Genomic DNA, 18,212 nt, shown 5'->3' on the forward strand with positions numbered 1-18,212 from the left:
CATGTCTATTGTCCTTACGCGTCTGTTTCATCATCATTGTAATGCTGTCACTTTGAGCACTGATATCTCAAAACCTACCGTAAGAATTCGTTTAAATTTTTAACCTTAGCTCGAAGGAGTGCATATCATTTTCATATAAACATGACGATCCTGTTGGTCACCTGTGATAGTCGAAAAATACTGCAGGAATTATTTGTGCTGTTTGGAAGGAAGTATGAGTCACATGATCATATTACGACTAGACAATTAGACCAAGCTGAAACGAAATTGTAAACTAGTGAGCATTTATATTTGGTAAGGGCTCTCATCATATATGAGCAATAATTACTATATTATTAACTGTAGAAACTCCTGATTATCGTTTAACCATTCTCAAGGCTGATGTTATCGATCTAGTTAATCACTACAATTGATTAGCACAAAAAAGAGGCATGGTCTAAACGCTCCTTGTTGTCACTGGAAACGCTCGCGTTGTTGAAGGCACTGTTATCACTCTAGGGGAAGATAACTCTATGGGTACAGCTGCTCCAGATGAATATTTAGATTTATGTGATTGCATCATTGAAGTCATTCAAATGAAATTAAGACATATATAAGGCTAAAACATCAGCTACAATTCGGTGTCAGTTTTGTATTTGTAGACAAGCCCTGTCCGGAGATGTGAGTTTTGAATGAGTTCGTTTTTTGAAACGCTCAGATTCAAGCAGTCGCTTTTTTCATGGCGTATATAGTGAGTGTATATGAAAAAGTCTATGAGCGATAAATACACAATTTCATCTTTAGCCAATCATCAGCACAAAACTTTTATATAGGTCATAATAAATGTTATCGCTAGTGAAACAGTTGTTTGTGATCATGAAGAGTCTCGTTGGTAAGGAATTTACCCAATTACTAGGTCGCGCATGCTGCATCGGCACATTTTATTGACAAAAAACAGAATTTTAAGACTACTTCCGGTTCCAGCAAAAGTAGCTCAGAGTTTTCTTAGCAGCAGGCGGTTAAAGATTGGGACAGACAGCCTATGGTTAGAGCTGACAGGCATCAACAGTGATATGCTGCAGAGGAAGATAGGAGAATGGAGGTGAATCCATCTTTAACTTCAAGTCTTTTATATATATATAGTAGACTAAAGGTATTAATTTTACTACTCATGAATACATTTACTAATTAATAAAACTATAACTTTTTGCTATCACCAATCATCATTTCATAACTTTTTTATCGCTTTCACCTATTTGCTTAAAATTTTCTTTGGCAGTTTTAGCTAGTAAATTAGATTTATGATTAGAATTTATGTTCACTTCTCACTTGTAGAAAGTGAGAAAAATGGATTGAACACTGCTCATCTTTTACTCTCAGAAACGAGGCTTCAAATTGTTGTCTTGGCATACTTATGCTTTTGTTGAACATTTTCTCATTATGTAATTTTACACTTTCAATCTAACTCCTAAATTGAAAGCTTCCAGTAGATACACAATAGAACAACGTATCGATGAATGACATATTTATTACGTTTGTTTTGTTGATTACAGCATTTTATGTGGCTCCAGCAGTGGTGTCAAGATGGAAACTGCCATACGGAAGAAAGAGAGACATGAACGTCTGCTGCACAAGCCATGATATATGGCATTTTGTTTCTCAGACTGATTTCAAGTGTGTTGCAGAAGTGCAGGAGATTACAGACCTTATAAAACCAGGTCCATTGAAGTAGCCATTTGTAACTACTGATACTACCATGATAAGTTTTGTAGCTGATTGTATTTTTATCGCTGATAATTTCACTAGATGTCATATCACATCTATGCAATATTCAATAAGTTATCAAAAGATAATATAAGTTTAATATTTTGTTAGTACCCAAGTATCCAGATGCGAAGGGTCTGAAATCATCTGAAAGGCTGCAGAAACATGAAATGTACAATATGGTATGTGAAGACAGAGGAAGTCATGCACCTAAAGATCATTGATATTTTGGACATACCCAGGACTCACAAGAGCAGAGTGGTGACCACTGTCAACCTGCCTATACAACATAGTAAGAGCTACATATCTTAGAAACAAATATGAAGAGGAATATCCAAATACTATCCATACAGAGTTTGAGTTTACTGCAGTAGAGTAATTTGTCCTATTATAAAAGCTGAAACTGTGTGTGTGGCCACGACTTGGATGGATGTTTTTAACAAAAACCTTTTGCTGAAATGAAAATTTTTGGCTTGTAAAAATTTTATAATAAAATAATAATGTTGAATATAAGGCAAAACATGATTTGCAGAACATATTGAATACATCATAGCTCCGTTTCCACCTGTGCCAACGTCTTGTCTGACAGATGGATTTATGAAGTGTAATCAGAGCTGTATTGACAGGTACTTTTGCATAGCTCGACTCAATTCACACTAACCAAATATTAAGAGCTACTCAAAAGGTTTCATGTTCCACACTAGTAATTAAAAACAAATGAGTCCACGCCACAAACTGGCAACCAGGTGCAAGAATGGCTTTATAAACCCTTTGCAAAAGTCGGTGGGTTAATTGACTTCAAAGAAATTGACGCTGTTTTGCATTCACTATTTTGGTCAACTCAAAGAAACCATATGTTTTGTACTTGAATCAGCTAATCAAATGCGACCAGTAAATTCTTTTCTACAAATTGATACTAATGACTATATAACGTTGAGTATACATGACTTTTTTTCGCGATCCAGTTGGTTTCGCTATATATTCGAACATACTCTTTTCAAATATGTGGCTTATTTATTTTATCTAATGACTAGTTTCCGGTGTGGGTAGCAACTGAAAGCTTTGCTGATACAAAGGCGTCTATGCAATAAGTTAATTTGACAATCTAATTACTGTAGACTGGCAAAATTGGAGTCGGTACTCAGATGTTTACACAGCATTTAGAAGAGACTAATATGACAAAATTTTTAATTACTCTTATTTGAAGGGGTTTGAGACATTTATAATAATGTATCGGTAGCTGGATTTAAAATTTTATTCTAGCGAACATGAGCAAATACAAAATAACATATATGCCAAAAGAGTCGCCTGGGACTCGACTTTTATCGCAATAGCCGATGTGATTACGAAAGATAGGTACAGGCTGTCTCACTACATACATCATTTTAGGCAAGTCTGTGCCCATATTTTTTCCTGAACGTTTTAACAGCGATAAAGTTTAGTCAATTTTAGTTTTGAAACTTATTGGCAGTCAGGCCACCTCAAATTTCAAAAATAAGAGCAACTGATAGAATAATACCTATACTTCTTTTTAATAGAATCAACTAAAATTGGGTGCAACTACATCTTTAATGCTTATCTTACAAACGATTGATGAATCCTTCAAAGTATGTGGTTTTGTTTTTTAATACGATGTCGCAATAAAGCAATGAAGGAATTGTTTTCTAAGAATTATCCCTCCCAAAGAGAAAACAACTACATAATACTGTAAGGTGTCTGCCAAAACAACGAATATGAGATAGTGGAATGACTGAACACATTTCGGGGTCATCAGTTTGCTATTAATTTGCAACAAACTGTTGAGATACTTGAAAGCAAAGAAATTAATTATTGTATTATTGAAAAGGTAAAGGCTATATTCTTATCATTCATGAAAACTTTTTGATACTTATGCTTTTTCTAGCTATAAAGCTAATAAATTGCTATATAAATGAAATCACATTATATACGCATCAGTCTGATCTCAAGTAACGAATAACCTATTACTGTTATTCAAACACTGAAAGGACTCAGTATTTCAAACCTTTAAAATAACCACATTATAAACTTCAAGTTATTGAGAAACATAACAGAAGTGTATTGGTGACGAGGACTAAAACCTACAGATCAAACAGGAGTACTTGTTTACAATATATCGTCCGATAATGGCAGAGGCAATTGGATGTGAGCTATATGGTCAAACTGATCAAGCTGATTCAGTTGCAGCAAGAAGAAGCTCAACAAGCTAGACAAGAACAAGAGCAAGCTAGTCAAGAACAAGAGCAAGCTAGTCAAGAACAAGAGTAAGCTAGATGAAAACAAGAACAAGCTAGACGAGAACAAGGGCAAGCTAGACAAGAACAAGAGCAAGCTAGACAAGAACAAGAGCAAGATAGACAAGAACAAGAGAAAGCTAGACGAGAACAAGAGCAAGCTAGACGAGAAAAAGAGCGAGCTAAACGAGAACAAGAGCAAGCTAGATGAGAACAAGAGCGAGCTAGATGAAAACAAGAGCGAGCTAGACGAGAACAAGAGCGAGCTAGATGAGAACAAGCTAGACATGAACAAGAGCGAGCTAGACAAGAACAAGAGCAAGCTAGACATGAACAAGAGCAAGCTAAACGAGAACAAGAGCGAGCTAGACGAGAACAAGAGCGAGCTAGACGAGAACAAGAGCGAGCTAGACGAGAACAAGCTAGACATGAACAAGAAAAAGCTAGACGAGAACAAGAGTGAGCTAGATGAGAACAAGAGCAAGCTAGACATGAACAAGAGCAAGCTAAACGAGAACAAGAGCGAGCTAGACGAGAACAAGAGCGAGCTAGACGAGAACAAGAGCGAGCTAGACATGAACAAGAAAAAGCTAGACGAGAACAAGAGCGAGCTAGACGAGAACAAGAGCAAGCTAGACGAGAACAAAAACAAGCTAGACGAGAACGAGGGCAAGCTAAACATGAACAAGAGCAAGCTAAACAAGGACAAGAGCAAGCTAGACGAGAACAAGCTAGACATGAACAAGAGCAAGCTAGACGAGAACAAGAGCGAGCTAGACGAGAACAAGAGCGAGCTAGACGAGAACAAGAGCAAGCTAGACGAGAACAAAAGCAAGCTAGACGAGAACGAGGGCAAGCTAAACATGAACAAGAGCAAGCTAAACGAGGACAAGAGCACGCTAGACGAGAACAAGAGCGAGCTAGACAAGAACAAGAGCGAGCTAGACAAGAACAAGAGCAAGTTAGACATGAACAAGAGCAAGCTAGACGAGAACAAGAGCGAGCTAGACGAGAACAAGAGCGAGCTAGACGAGAAAAAGAGCGAGCTAGACATGAACAAGAAAAAGCTAGACAAGAACAAAAGCGAGCTAGACGAGAACAAGAGCGAACTAGACGAGAACAAGAGCAAGCTAGACGAGAACAAGAGCTAGCTAGACGAGAACGAGGGCAAGCTAGACATGAACAAGAGAAAGCTAGACGAGAACAAGGGCAAGCTAGACGAGAATGAGGGCAAGGTAGACGAGAACGAGGGCAAGGTAGACGAGAACGAGGGCAAGGTAGACGAGAACGAGGGCAAGGTAGACAAAAACATCTGGACGAAAATAGGAAATTAATAGAACTAATTCTGAATAAAGCTAAGGGAAAGAAAACATCAACAGCATCTGTACCAAAATTTCATGCATCTGATCTAACAACAGAGTTGCTAACAGACTACATGGACAGATTCAACAACTTCATAGAACCTAATTCAATTCAACCCGCGAAGGCGGCAGCAGTTTTTCTAACCAATCAACGTTTAACACTATATAAGCAACTCATCAACATGGCAGCACAGCTCGGTACACCTAAAGCTATCAATTATTTAAGCATGGATGAAATAGCTAATTTTTTAAAAGAATATTTTGACCTAGCACAATTTATTGTAAAAGAATGTTACCGATATTGGAGCGATATGCAGCACAAACCAGGAGAGACAATTCCAGAACTTGCAGCAAGAATATGCCAAGATGCTACAACTTGTGTTTTCTCAGACATCATTGATCCATTTATCAGATGAAGCGCTGAGAACAAGATTCATTTGTCCTGTCAACAATGGGGCAATACAATAATCATTTTTTAAAGTCAAAGTTTGGGAACTAACTTTCAATAAAGCCATTCAAATGGCTCAAGAGACAAAAGAAGCAGCCAGAGTTGCCAAGGAAACCGTTTACGGAAAGCAGCCAAGACTGAACAAAGTTTTCACCCAGAAGAAAAGCTATGCACCATCAAAACGACAGCACAACAGACAAGAAGCAACTAGATCATTACAGAATAAGCCATGCTACAGACGTGATAACGTTGTACACCTGTCAGATAACTGTCACCGCGGTTATCTGGCAGGTGTCCAACACTATCTTTTTTTGGTTTAAATCTGTAACTTGCAATTCATGTCACTAAATTGGACATATTGAGCCAGCATGTATTAAGAAGAAGACAACTTCAAAACCAGTGAAAGGAATTGAAACTCTACCCATGACAAAGACTTCCACTAATTCAATACCAAGATAACATAAGGAAATAGAACTACAGGACAAACTTTCATCATGGAACTTGACACAAGAGCCTGTAACAACTTTATAACTCAACAGATTTAGAAGCAGCTAGGAAGACCTGACCTTCAATCTACACAAGTGGACTACAAATCAGTTTCAGGACACCTGATATAGACTACAGGACATTGTAACATTAGAACCAAACTATCTCTACAGGAACAAAAAAACTGCAGATTGTAGTAGGCACTGTCCAAGTCCTCAATCTACTAAGAAGAACAAATATCAAGCAGTTAGAAATCTCTATTGATGATAAAATAAGAGAGATCACAATTTCCAAAATCACTACAGACCAACCCGACACATCATTACAGAAAGATTGCAATCAACTATGTGGAGAATTTCCTAACCTTTTTAAAAACGAACTTGGATGTCTCAAAGGCTACCAACTGGAGATAAACTTCAAAGCTACAGCTACACTAAAGTTTTTTAGAACATGACCAGTACCATTTGCAATATTTGATGACTTAAATAAAGCTTATGATGCAGGAATAGACAAAGGAATTTGGGAGCCAACACAATTTAATGATTATGGCGCAACGGTGGTACCAGTCAGAAAGCAGAATCTACCAGGACATAACTCCGCAGACGTTACAGTATGTAGAGACTACTCCAAGACTATTAACCAACAATTGGAGATCCATGGACAACTCATTCCCCTCCCAGAGAACTTAATTCAAAGACTAGGAAGATATGGCTACACCAAAATAGACTTAGCAGATGCATATAACCGAATAACCTTAGGAGCAGGGAGCCAAAGAAAGCTATCATTATCTACACATAGAGGAGTTCTGCTACAGAAGAGACTTCCTTTTGGCATTAGTTCACCACCAGGTTATTTTCAAGAGATTATGGAACAACTCACACAAGATGTACCAGGAGTTGCAGTTTACCTGGATGACATTTTGGTCAGTAGATCTGATGCTACAGTCATCTACAGAATTTAAGGAAACTACTACAGAAGCTATCTGACAATGGACTGAGATGCAAGTTGGAGAAATACCGTTTTGCACAACCTACAGTTAAATATCTGGGACACACGCTCACTCCTAATACAATAACTAAAGGAAGGAAAGCAGACGCAGTCATGCAGATGCCACTAACTACTAATAAAACAGAGCTACGATCTTTCTTAGAACCTACACAGTTCTACTGCAAATTCCTACTTAACTTATCAACAATAACGAAGCCACTACACAGATTGACTCACAAAAATGAAAACTGGAAATGGAGGCCCACAGCAGCAGACAAGTTTTAAAACGATTAATTAAAGAGATGCTTTCACCAGACCAGGTGTTAACCCTTTTTGATCTAGCATTAGACATCGGAATCTTCTGTGATGTTTCAGAAACCAGAATAGGAGCTATACTATTTCACCAGTATGCTGATGGTAAAGAGAGACCAATCTCCAACATTTCAAATACCCTCAGCAACACGCAAAAGAAGTATGGACAAGTTCAGAAAGAGGACTTTCTATCATATTTGCTCTAAAGAAATTCCACTAGTTTATATATGGAAAACGATTTATTCTAGTCATAGACCATAAGCCTCTACTAGCCTTGTTTGTATCAACAAAAGGACTTCCAGCACTAGCAGCCAATTATCTAGATAGGCATTACTACTCAACCAATACAACTTTACTGTAGAACATAGATCTGACAAATATCACCAAAACGCTGATGTTCTCAGTAGATTACCAGATGAAGAATTTTCAAGATGGAAGGTAAAGAAGATGTTGATATGGTATGCACCATTCACACCATCAGCCATCAGCTCAATCCTACAGATAATGGAATAGTATCTAAAGAGACTTTCAAGAACCCAGCTCTAGCAGCAGTGATGAAATACACTACAGAAGGATGGCCTCATAACAACAAGTCAATAGGAACAGCATACAAGAAGATGGCAGACTCACTATGAGTAACAGAAGGATGCCTATTATATAGAGCCAGATTGATCATTCCTTTGAGCTTTCAAAAGCAAGTCCTCCAGATCCTGCATCTTAGACACTTTGGAATGGAGAGAATGAAGAAACTGGCTCGCACAGCAGTCTACTGGCCAAGAATTGATGCTGACATAAAAGATACCTGCAGACAATGTACATCATGTGAAGAACATCAACGCCTACCACAGAAGTATGCAATTCACCCATGGATGCTTCCTGAAATGCCATGGAGCAGGCTTTATTTGGATCATGCTATAAACTTCATGGAGAGCAACTGACTAGTAACAATCGGTGCATATTCTAAGTAACCATCTATTCACAAGACCTCTTCAACGTCCGCCAAAGCTACAACTGACATATTAGAAGAAGAATTTGCTCACTTCGGTTACCCACACACAATAGTGACTGACAATGCTACTAGCTTCACTTCAGAGGAAATCTAAACCTGGTGTAGGGAGAGAAGTATAGTTTACATAACAAGAGCACCATACCATCCAGCAACCAATAGAGCAGCAGAAAGACTAGTACAAACATTCAGGCAAGCATTAAAGAAATCTGAACTTTCACAAAAAGCAGCTCTACAACAGTTTTCAATGCAGTAAAACCCTGCATTGAAAACAGGAGAACACTGCTACCAACTGGATTTTCACCAAGCCACCCACTAAATAGAAGACAGATCAGATGCACGATTGACACCCTACATCTATCGCCAGCACACTTGGCACAACAACACCAGTCAAGAGTGGCAAACCAGGCAAACCAATCTACAGATCAATCTCACAAGATACCAGCAAGAAGGCACATATACTCAGTAGGAAATGCTTGCTATGCACGCTATTATTGACCAACACAAGTAGGACAGCCTAGATAGGTTCCAGCTATAGTTACCAAACTCTATGGAGCTCGCAGTGTGAATGTAAAGGTTGTACCAAGAGGGCCTACCTGGAGATGACATGTGGAGCCCTTACAAAGAAGATACTCTACCGATGATGTTTATGGCAACCATGGTGAGAAACCTAAGATGTCTAAAGAGCCTCAATCATCAGTACCTGTACCGGATCCAGCTGTACCACAACCTATACCCACTATCCAAAGAAGTCAGAGACACAGTTACAGACTCCCTGACGGAGATGAATATGAAGCACACAACTCTCGCAGATCTAGATGTAACAGACAGACCTAATACACGCCTTTAGCTTGGTCAGAAGGTGTTGAGATACTTGAAAGCAAAGAAATCAATATTCTATTATTGAAAAGCTAAAGGCTATATTCATTAAAGGCTATATTCATTAATGTAAAGGCATTTATTACAGCTTTTTGATACGTATACTTTTTCTAGCTGTGAAGCTAACAAATTGCTATATAAATGAAACCACATTCTGTACTTATCAGTCTGATCTCAAGTTACAAATAAACTACTACTGTTATTCAGACACTGGAAGGACTAGTGTTGGGCCGGTATCTAATTTAGTGCCGGATCGGATATCCTTGGACTTTTTATTTGTTTTCTCGGTATCGGTATCCTCGGTATTTACCATCTTCGGTATCCTTTGCCAACTAAGAAAGTTTGGTATTGTCGGTATTGTCATCCGGTATATGGTTTTCAGTGTGTGTTTAAACTTTAAATGTTTTAAAGTTTAATGGTTTAAACTTTAAACCATAACTGTCATGAATAACTTTTATCGTTGTACTCAAAATTTCTTTAAAAATTTATTTAAATTTATTTTATTTTATTTATTTTATTCTATTTTACACAAAAATTATTTTTTACTCAAAATAAAGATTGGTCTACTAACTTTCAAATTCATAAAGGATTTTTTACAGCGTTTTAATATCCGTCTCAGAAACACCACGGTCGGCACCACAAGCTCCGCCCATAGATATGTGACATGTCCTAGCTTTTGTAGAAACGAAAGTTGGGAATGTTTAGTCCGATTTAAAACGACAGCGATGGGTGTCTTAAAACCCATTATTTTTTAAATCCAGCCTGAAAATAGTCTCAGTATTTTTTCAAAGGTAGATAACCTGTTTAAAGTGGCTCGTAGCTTGTTACAGACTGTTTAATGGGCTGAACGCCAAGAAAAATGAGCTCAAAAAAGCGCGGTAACAACGCTAGCCTGTGATAAAATCGCGCTTTTTTGAGCTTTTAAATTGTTTTAATGTTTTATCTACCTTTCACAAAGACTGAGAAGATTTTGAAGGCTGAACTTAGATAAAAATGCGTTTTGAGACACTTATCTCTATCATTCTAAATCGGACTAAATATCTCCAACTTCTGTTACTAAAAAGCTAGGTTACGGCATCAACCCACCCTGTTTGAGTACACTGATTATAGGATCCACCTGTTTCTGCAATCTGACTCCAGAAATACTCTTAACATATATTTATGCTTGAAGGTTGATTGAGACCATGTCCTACCTGTGAGGAGTACTTCAGACAGAAACTATGAGCTCTTTACTCAGTCAATGACTGAACCGAATATTTTAACTAGAGAACTAACCAGAAACTTAATCAAAAGTTTAGAATAACATTTAGTAGTCTTTGCAAAAAAAGATTGTTTAGTCAGCAGTATATTGTTACGGCAAGGAGACTCCTTGTTTTAGTAAGCCAAAAAAAAAGAAAGATGGAAATATAAGTTTCATGGTAGATGTTTTTATTGTTTATTCTATTAAAAATTATAGCTATTGATACAAGCGTTATGTATAATAGAGAACAGATAGATAATGGCAAAGGGCTCTTTTTGTTAAATAGCCTATACTGAAATAGTTTACAGAAATCTTACTATCACATATTGTAATCAGGTAATGTAATCACATAATTATACGCAGTCCAATTCAGAGGTTAGCTGCAAAGAAACATAGCAAGGTCGTTGTTAGAGTCTTTATACATTCTCCCATCTTTGGAGAAGAACTCCCAAACCTTTGAGGTTAGTGGCATTATCAATGTAACGTAATATAATAGTAGATACGGTAAGCGTGGAAATTTTCATTGAATTCGTTCGCCAATGCGCGCTGAGATTAGCATGTTCGTCAAAGAGGCGTTTTTGCAATTAACCAATAACACTCGAAGATCTTCTCGCGCAACAAAAATCTATCCAGATAACCATTTACCGATAGGCTTTTACGGACAAATACTGATCATATCAAACCGTCCACGAATAACTAGCTGTCACCGAAAATGATTGGTTTCCTCAGATACCGAGAATCCTTCAGTCTCGGTAAGTGCGGATAACCAAACACCGGCCCAACACTAGGAAGGACTCAGTATTTCAAACCTTTGAAATAACCACATTATAAACTTCAAGTTATTGAGAAACATAACAACTTGAAAAAGCACATGATCTGTTTTAAAAAATGCAAAAAACAGTCAGACTACATGGCAATGATGAGTCATCCATTTTTCAAGTTTGTGACAAGCTGTTGATGATCAGCCAGCAATGAAGGAAGGAAATGGCCAAATTTCAAACAAAGTTTTTGGGTAATTATGTGATCATTGAAACATATACTTTGTGTGATAAACACCATACAGATAAAGGTCTAAGGGTGTAATATAATAAGGAACTGCAGACAGCATTCCTAGACACTCATAATTTTCTCGATTATGCTTCATTCTATACTGAAGCTTTATTATCTACCTATAACTTGTTGGTGTGATTGTCATGATTTGCTTTAATCGTTGGTTCAGGTTTCCAGTTAAAATTAAGAAGCTAAACTGAGCATGGAACCAAAGCTAATCAATAAATCAGCCAGTATTTTATCGATAGAGTACACTTACTCAAGCAACTTACCAGTAGGTTGAGCCTTCGTCGATCTACAATTAAAATTATATGTATAAGGTGTTTATAAATATAAGTACAGATATACATATCTGTATATAATTCAAAATTTTTTTCTTATCACTTTCATTTGGTTCATGATTACAGAAATATATTTATGTACCGTAAAACCTCTAATTGAATGCCACCTTTATTTGAACGCCACCTCTATTTGACCGCCACTATGAGAAAAGGGTTCAAAAATAAAGCGCCACCCTCTATTTGAATGCCGCCTCCATTTGACCGCCACTTTGACTATCTTTGATCTTTATGAACCCATAATATCAAGTGATCAGTAGAAAAGTGTCCACAAAATCGCATTAATAATCAATCGTTTACATCGTTTACAATCGTTTACAATCATTTACAGTCGTTTACAATCGTTTACAATCGTTTACAATCAATTCACTCGGTGTCCAATTTCAAAGCTTGTAGCTTGTTTTTAGTTAAAACTCTGAAAGCATTTCCACAAAAATAATCATTAACTGTCTCAGGCTAATAGTGATTTGTTTTTTATTGCGGTCCTAATACTTGATGCTTCGAAATACATGTACATGTATATAAAAACGGTTTACATTTATGATGGTACAAAGGTACAAAACCTTTATGAGTTGTATTTGTGCCAAATGTAGCGCGTTAAAGTTGTGCTCTGCCAAGAAATTGTTTGGATACTAATACCGACTAGTTCAGCAGTGCAGAAGAAGATTTGAGGTCAGAAGACATTGTGGAAGGTGCTGAACAACCAGAAGATGTTTGTTTCATCGAAAGCAACAACCAAAACGCAGCTGTCTGAGCAAACTATGCAAATATTTTTGTTTTAAAAACGTAAATTTCTGTTTCTGCATGTAATATAAGTATCGTTTGTTTATGTCACTCGTTCATGAATATATATTTGTAGCATTTAATAGATTATCATTATATTACTTATAAATTTGCCGATTTATAGCATATTAATTGATAGCATCATTGCATTAATCTGATCTTACAATTGAGTGACGCTCAAAACTCCTCTTCTATTGTACATAAAAAGCTAATTTTGGCTGCAAACTGACCATACTAATGAGTGCAATGATCTTTTATGCAACATTGGTAAATATAGATATGAAATAAACATACGTCTTCAAGTTTAGAATAAAATAAAAATTGAAAGCTCGAATAAATAGCCAAGCAGGACGCAGGCTATAATATCATTATAGGTTAATTGCAAGCAATAGATATCAACTGGTAGAAAAATTTCTCAGTTTCTTGATATAAATTTATTAAGAGATCTCTGACGAGTTGGAAGTAAGTTAGCAGATTTGTTGCATCCAAAAGCTTTAATATCGCTCCACTGGAAAGAGAGGGCAAAATGTAGGCGACATCCGGTTCACCCGTAAAAGGGCTACATTTATTTTTCCTAAAAGTCTGACGCACCATTTGAAAAATACAAAGCCCATCTCTATTTGAACGCCGCCTTCAATTTATTGCTACTATACAAAAAGGGTTGAAAAATAGAGCACCATGGCGTTCAATTAGAGGTTTTACAGTATATATACTAGCTGAATACCCGGCGTTGCACAAGTTTTAAAAAACAGCTTATAAATAGTGGCAGATAGTGTAGTTGCCTGCTATTTGCCATTAGCCTGGCACATTGCCAATGACTAATTTGAGTAAACTAGTAATGTTACTAATTAGAACCGTGAGAGCGAGCTTTAGTGACACCGAGCAACGCAGAGTGCTGTTTCATTTTAACTCAGAAAATGACTCATACTGCTCAATGAACTTGTTGCATCTCGTGTAGCTTATCTGGTTAGTTTATCACCTGATGAATGGGAGGTTCCACAATTAAATCCAACACCAAGCGGATTTTCCATTCCTATATTTTAATAGCTTTAGCTAGAAAGACTGAACGACGAACTTTGAGATATATGTTGTGTTTTTTATACATGCATTCAGAATTCTAATACACAAACATTTGTCTAGTTTTCAAGGATTGATTGAAATATATGCATCATGATGCGCCATTAGCCTCTGCACCTTATACATATATCTATATATATATAAATCTCAAAGCTGGTCGTCATCTGTCATCGTCTGTTTAGATGTCTGCCTGCCCAGCTACAGCTATTAAAATCTTGAACTTAAAAGATTGCTGTGTGATGGATTTGAACTCGCGGTGATTGCAACCGCAAGTTTCCCAACCACAAACTTAACCACTGAGATATACAGTCCTTAGAACTGCAACGCTCTTTTCATATAATGTATAACCTTTTTTTCGGTTGCACACGCTAAATGACGTATTAATTGATACTCTGTGAACTCTATAAAACACGATGCTTCTTTGTGTTTTCGTAAACTTCTATTTCTTTTTAGTAAGGTTCAATTGCTAAACCGCGGTCAAGGCTAATGCTTTTCATGCTAAATTGTATTATCTCGAGTAGGAATAGCCTCTTACATTCTCTTTCCATTCGGCCAGACAGAGTACCAGACAAAGACAGTCCGATATCTCATTTTTACATTTGTACCAGTATCAAGAGGTACCAGTATTGTCGTATTCAAAGTTTTGATAGATAGCTTCTGATGGAACAGTAACCTTTTTTATACACACACTTCTATGCACGAGTTGTTATTCTTAATTCAACATATTTAGGATTTTTATTTTGTTTTCTCAGTTCGTATTAGTTGTATCATTACCAAATCATATTTTATTGTAATCATAGCAAAACATCGTATATTGTATATATACATATACATGTATATATATATACATATATATATATATTCGGGCATTCAGTTAGCATATATATATTATATTTTCTTGTAGGTCATAACCACTGAATACGCTAAAGTTACTGGAGGTAACTATAGTCACCAAGGTTAACAGATTGTTCTGTTACTAATTTTAATATGTACAATACACATAAAATTTGATGATTTTTTACAAGTAGGTGTTTGCATTAAATAATTACTGTGGGTTTCTATACAACTCTAAACTATATTTTCAACTTATGATGCCAACACTGAAACAAATTAAAATCATATAATCATATACCAAGTAATTTTTTATTGTAATCATAGCAAAACGGGCTTTATAGTCATAATAGACGGAGCAGATATAGATAATATATATGTAATGTAAGGTGTAAGCACTACTTGTGTAGTGTTTACACCAGTGTAAGGTTTAAATAAACCTTTTCTCTACATCTACATGACACATTATTCTGCAAACGAACTGTAAGCATGAAGATTGTAAAGTACCATTACCAAATAGGTAACATATCAATTTAGCAGTATGACATGTACTGACCCAAGTAAGGAGCTGTAATTCACTTCATGAATGGGTGCATTGACATGCTGTCCACACGGAGCTTTGTCTGGCATAATCAGGTTTGCCAGATCATACTGGTACGTGTCCACCTAAAAAGGAGAAACTGGATACATATAAACTAAGATCCACACTCATTACATATTACAGTAGACGCCCATTACAGTAGACGCTCCTACACCGTAAATAATCTGTTCAAAGAATGCTTACAGTTTAAGAATTCAAGTTATATCAACAGTAAAATACATGTAAATTGCCTAATCCGTTCCAAGGGCTTCCCAACTTCACCCCTTTACCACTTCAATTACAAAAAACTAAACTTAACATTTCAATACAATGGCTCTACGGTAACTGTAATATTATTGGCTTATATTGATAACTTTTCTAACTTTTTTTATCACTTTCACTTAAGGTTAAGGTCAAGGTCAAGTTAAGGTTAAGGTTAAGGTTCATGATTACAGTAACTTTACATTAAGTTTCAGACACACATTCTACCAATTGTGATCCAAAGAAAAAGTTCAAATAAAATTTGTTACATTAGGTAAAATTTACATTAGGTAAATAGCTAAGAGACTATATATTGTAAAAAACAACAAACATTTTCAGCTTAAAGATTATTATTATTATGGGCAATCTTTATTCATGTTGAGATAATGCTAAGCAAAACCAAAAAAGATTATGATGGCTCTGAGATTAATATCAAAAATATTAATCTCAAAGCCATCTTTTAATAAGATTTATAGTAAATTTATATCTTAGTAAACATGCATAAGGCAATCTTTCACATTTTATATTTTATATCTTAAGATGAAATAATCAATAGCACCAAAACCTCTTTGTTATGAAGTACATCTGACTTTGGTTTGAGATTTGCAATCAATACATGAACATGAAAGATTATAAGCGATGAAAATATTTCCTTTTATCACATGTGAAATATCAAGAGGGCATCTATTCTTAGATTGCTAAGAAGTGGCTAAGAATTAGGACTAAGAAACACAATTCTACCAAAAAAACCTGAAGCGGGCAACAGGAAACCACCTCAGTATCCTCCAAAAAACTCATACACTGTCGAGTTCAAGAAATTGGAGATGATGATGATTTGACGGACCTGCTTGTGGCAAACTAGTCAATGCTTTGAAAATAGGGCCCTTCAGGCAATTCGGGCAATTCGGGGACTTGCTTTTTCATCTCATCTTACAACTGAGAAAACTCGGCTGCAGTTTTATTTTGTTTTTTCTTAATTCAAGTTTAGCTAAGATTACAAAATTTTTATCACTTTAGGGGTGATATGCTTTCAAGCCTGATTCCAAAGTTTCAAGTTGATTGAACTTTTAGCTTTTAAGATGTCTGCCAAATACTGCGGGCAGCTCAAACTAACTGAAAAATGAAAATTAGCTGTTGACAGGACAGTAATTTCTAATGGTTGAAGTTCTTGGTAATGAAGGATCAAACAGACCAAACTAAAAGTATAAAGCTCTTGTTCCTTCTCAGAAACAAAGGCTTTATACCAAAGTTAGTTGATATTTTATTCATAACAAATAAACAGCCTCTATCACTGTCGGTGTACTGCAATCGTTTTTTTTTTTTCAGTTATCTCAAAAACACCACTTTTCTGAGGACGTGTGGAAAAATCTACTTGCTCTATTTGTTTTCTGTTTCTTTTGTGGAATTCTGCCATCTTACAACTTCAAAATGATATCAGTTCATAAAAAGATTTCCTATTTTAAGTGCTTTGACATGTGATAAAAATTTTGATCTTGGCTAGGATCCGGAGACTTGCTTGTGTGTAGAAGACCGGGCTTCAATGTGTTAAAGGTAAAAAGAGAATAATTATAATAAAACACACATGTCCATCTACAGTGAGATAAAATCAATGTACATTCAACCCATAACTGGGTTGAATGTACAAAGCTTTTGAAATTTGGATAGCTGCTCAACTGTGAGTGGTCAGTTTTGTGTCACAAATAAGCAATGAAAATAAATTTTACACTACTTTTGGAAGCTCATCACAAAGATACGAACTGATCCATACAGCTTTTTGGATTGTCATTCAAAATTTTTGGTAGACCTATGAAGATTATATGGGTATTTCAAATCATTATTTGCAATCATAACACAAAACTAAAATTTATAAGTTGTAATATTGTAGTATATTGTTGGAATTAAAATTAATTTGATAAAAAGTGTTTTAAAGAAATACAAAAGAAGTGAGAGCGAAGGACACACAAACTAACACTTATACAGAGACTTCAACTGAGGAACTCTTACTAGAGAGCTATAGAACACAGAAGATAAGATATACTAGAGTGTAACCACTACCAGAGCGTTGTACAGTTCACGGAAAGCTGACGGTCCTATCTTCATAATCTTCTTGAGAAACACACTGTTTTTAGTAGTGCTGGTTTTCTCCGCCTGCAAAACCCAGAGCTCTGTAAGGCATGCTTGAGAAAAAGTGTTAGCAGAAATATAAATAGACACTTGCCATTCTCATTTTCTCAAGTTTGCTAGCAAAAGTTTACATGTAAGCAAAGAAAAAAATATGATTGGGTTTATTAAGCAGTAGGTAACATTTTCATATTAATAGAAAAAATGATTTTATCTTCGGACAAGGCATAATAATGCCAGCAATTATCAGTAAATCAGTAACTTTTACTCTAGTTCAAGCAAACAATATATTACAATTAGTGATATATTGATAGATTGATTGATATATTGATAGATTGATTGATAGATTGATAGATTGATAGATTGATAGATTGATAGATTGATAGATTGATAGATTGATAGATATTGATAGTGTTAGACTGAGCAAAAACTAATAGTCCATAAATATATTTCAATT

General features: G+C 35.9%; 2 protein-coding genes across 2 annotated transcripts in view; both read left to right on the top strand.

The window, feature by feature from the left end:
- The window catches only part of LOC137390265 (polyubiquitin-A-like), a 253,552-nt gene that overhangs the window by 126,778 nt on the left and 108,562 nt on the right, over positions 1–18,212 (top strand).
- Positions 856–5,146, top strand: LOC137392087 (putative leucine-rich repeat-containing protein DDB_G0290503). The gene is made up of 5 exons (XM_068078707.1): positions 856–871; positions 964–1,081; positions 3,949–4,292; positions 4,334–4,454; positions 4,498–5,146. The coding sequence occupies exons 1-5, from the start codon at positions 856–858 to the stop codon at positions 5,144–5,146; spliced, it is 1,248 nt and encodes a 415-aa protein (XP_067934808.1).

This window comes from Watersipora subatra, chromosome 3 (genome assembly GCF_963576615.1).
Source record: "Watersipora subatra chromosome 3, tzWatSuba1.1, whole genome shotgun sequence".
In the NCBI taxonomy this organism is placed as follows: Eukaryota; Metazoa; Bryozoa; class Gymnolaemata; order Cheilostomatida; family Watersiporidae; genus Watersipora; species Watersipora subatra.

Bases quoted from the DNA above. Each gene is read 5' to 3' on its own strand.
- LOC137392087 (XM_068078707.1), top strand. The intron at 4,293-4,333 runs GCGAGCTAGACA...GACATGAACAAG, and splicing joins CAAGCTAGACATGAACAAGA to AGCAAGCTAAACGAGAACAA. The intron at 4,455-4,497 runs GTGAGCTAGATG...CATGAACAAGAG, and splicing joins AAAGCTAGACGAGAACAAGA to CAAGCTAAACGAGAACAAGA.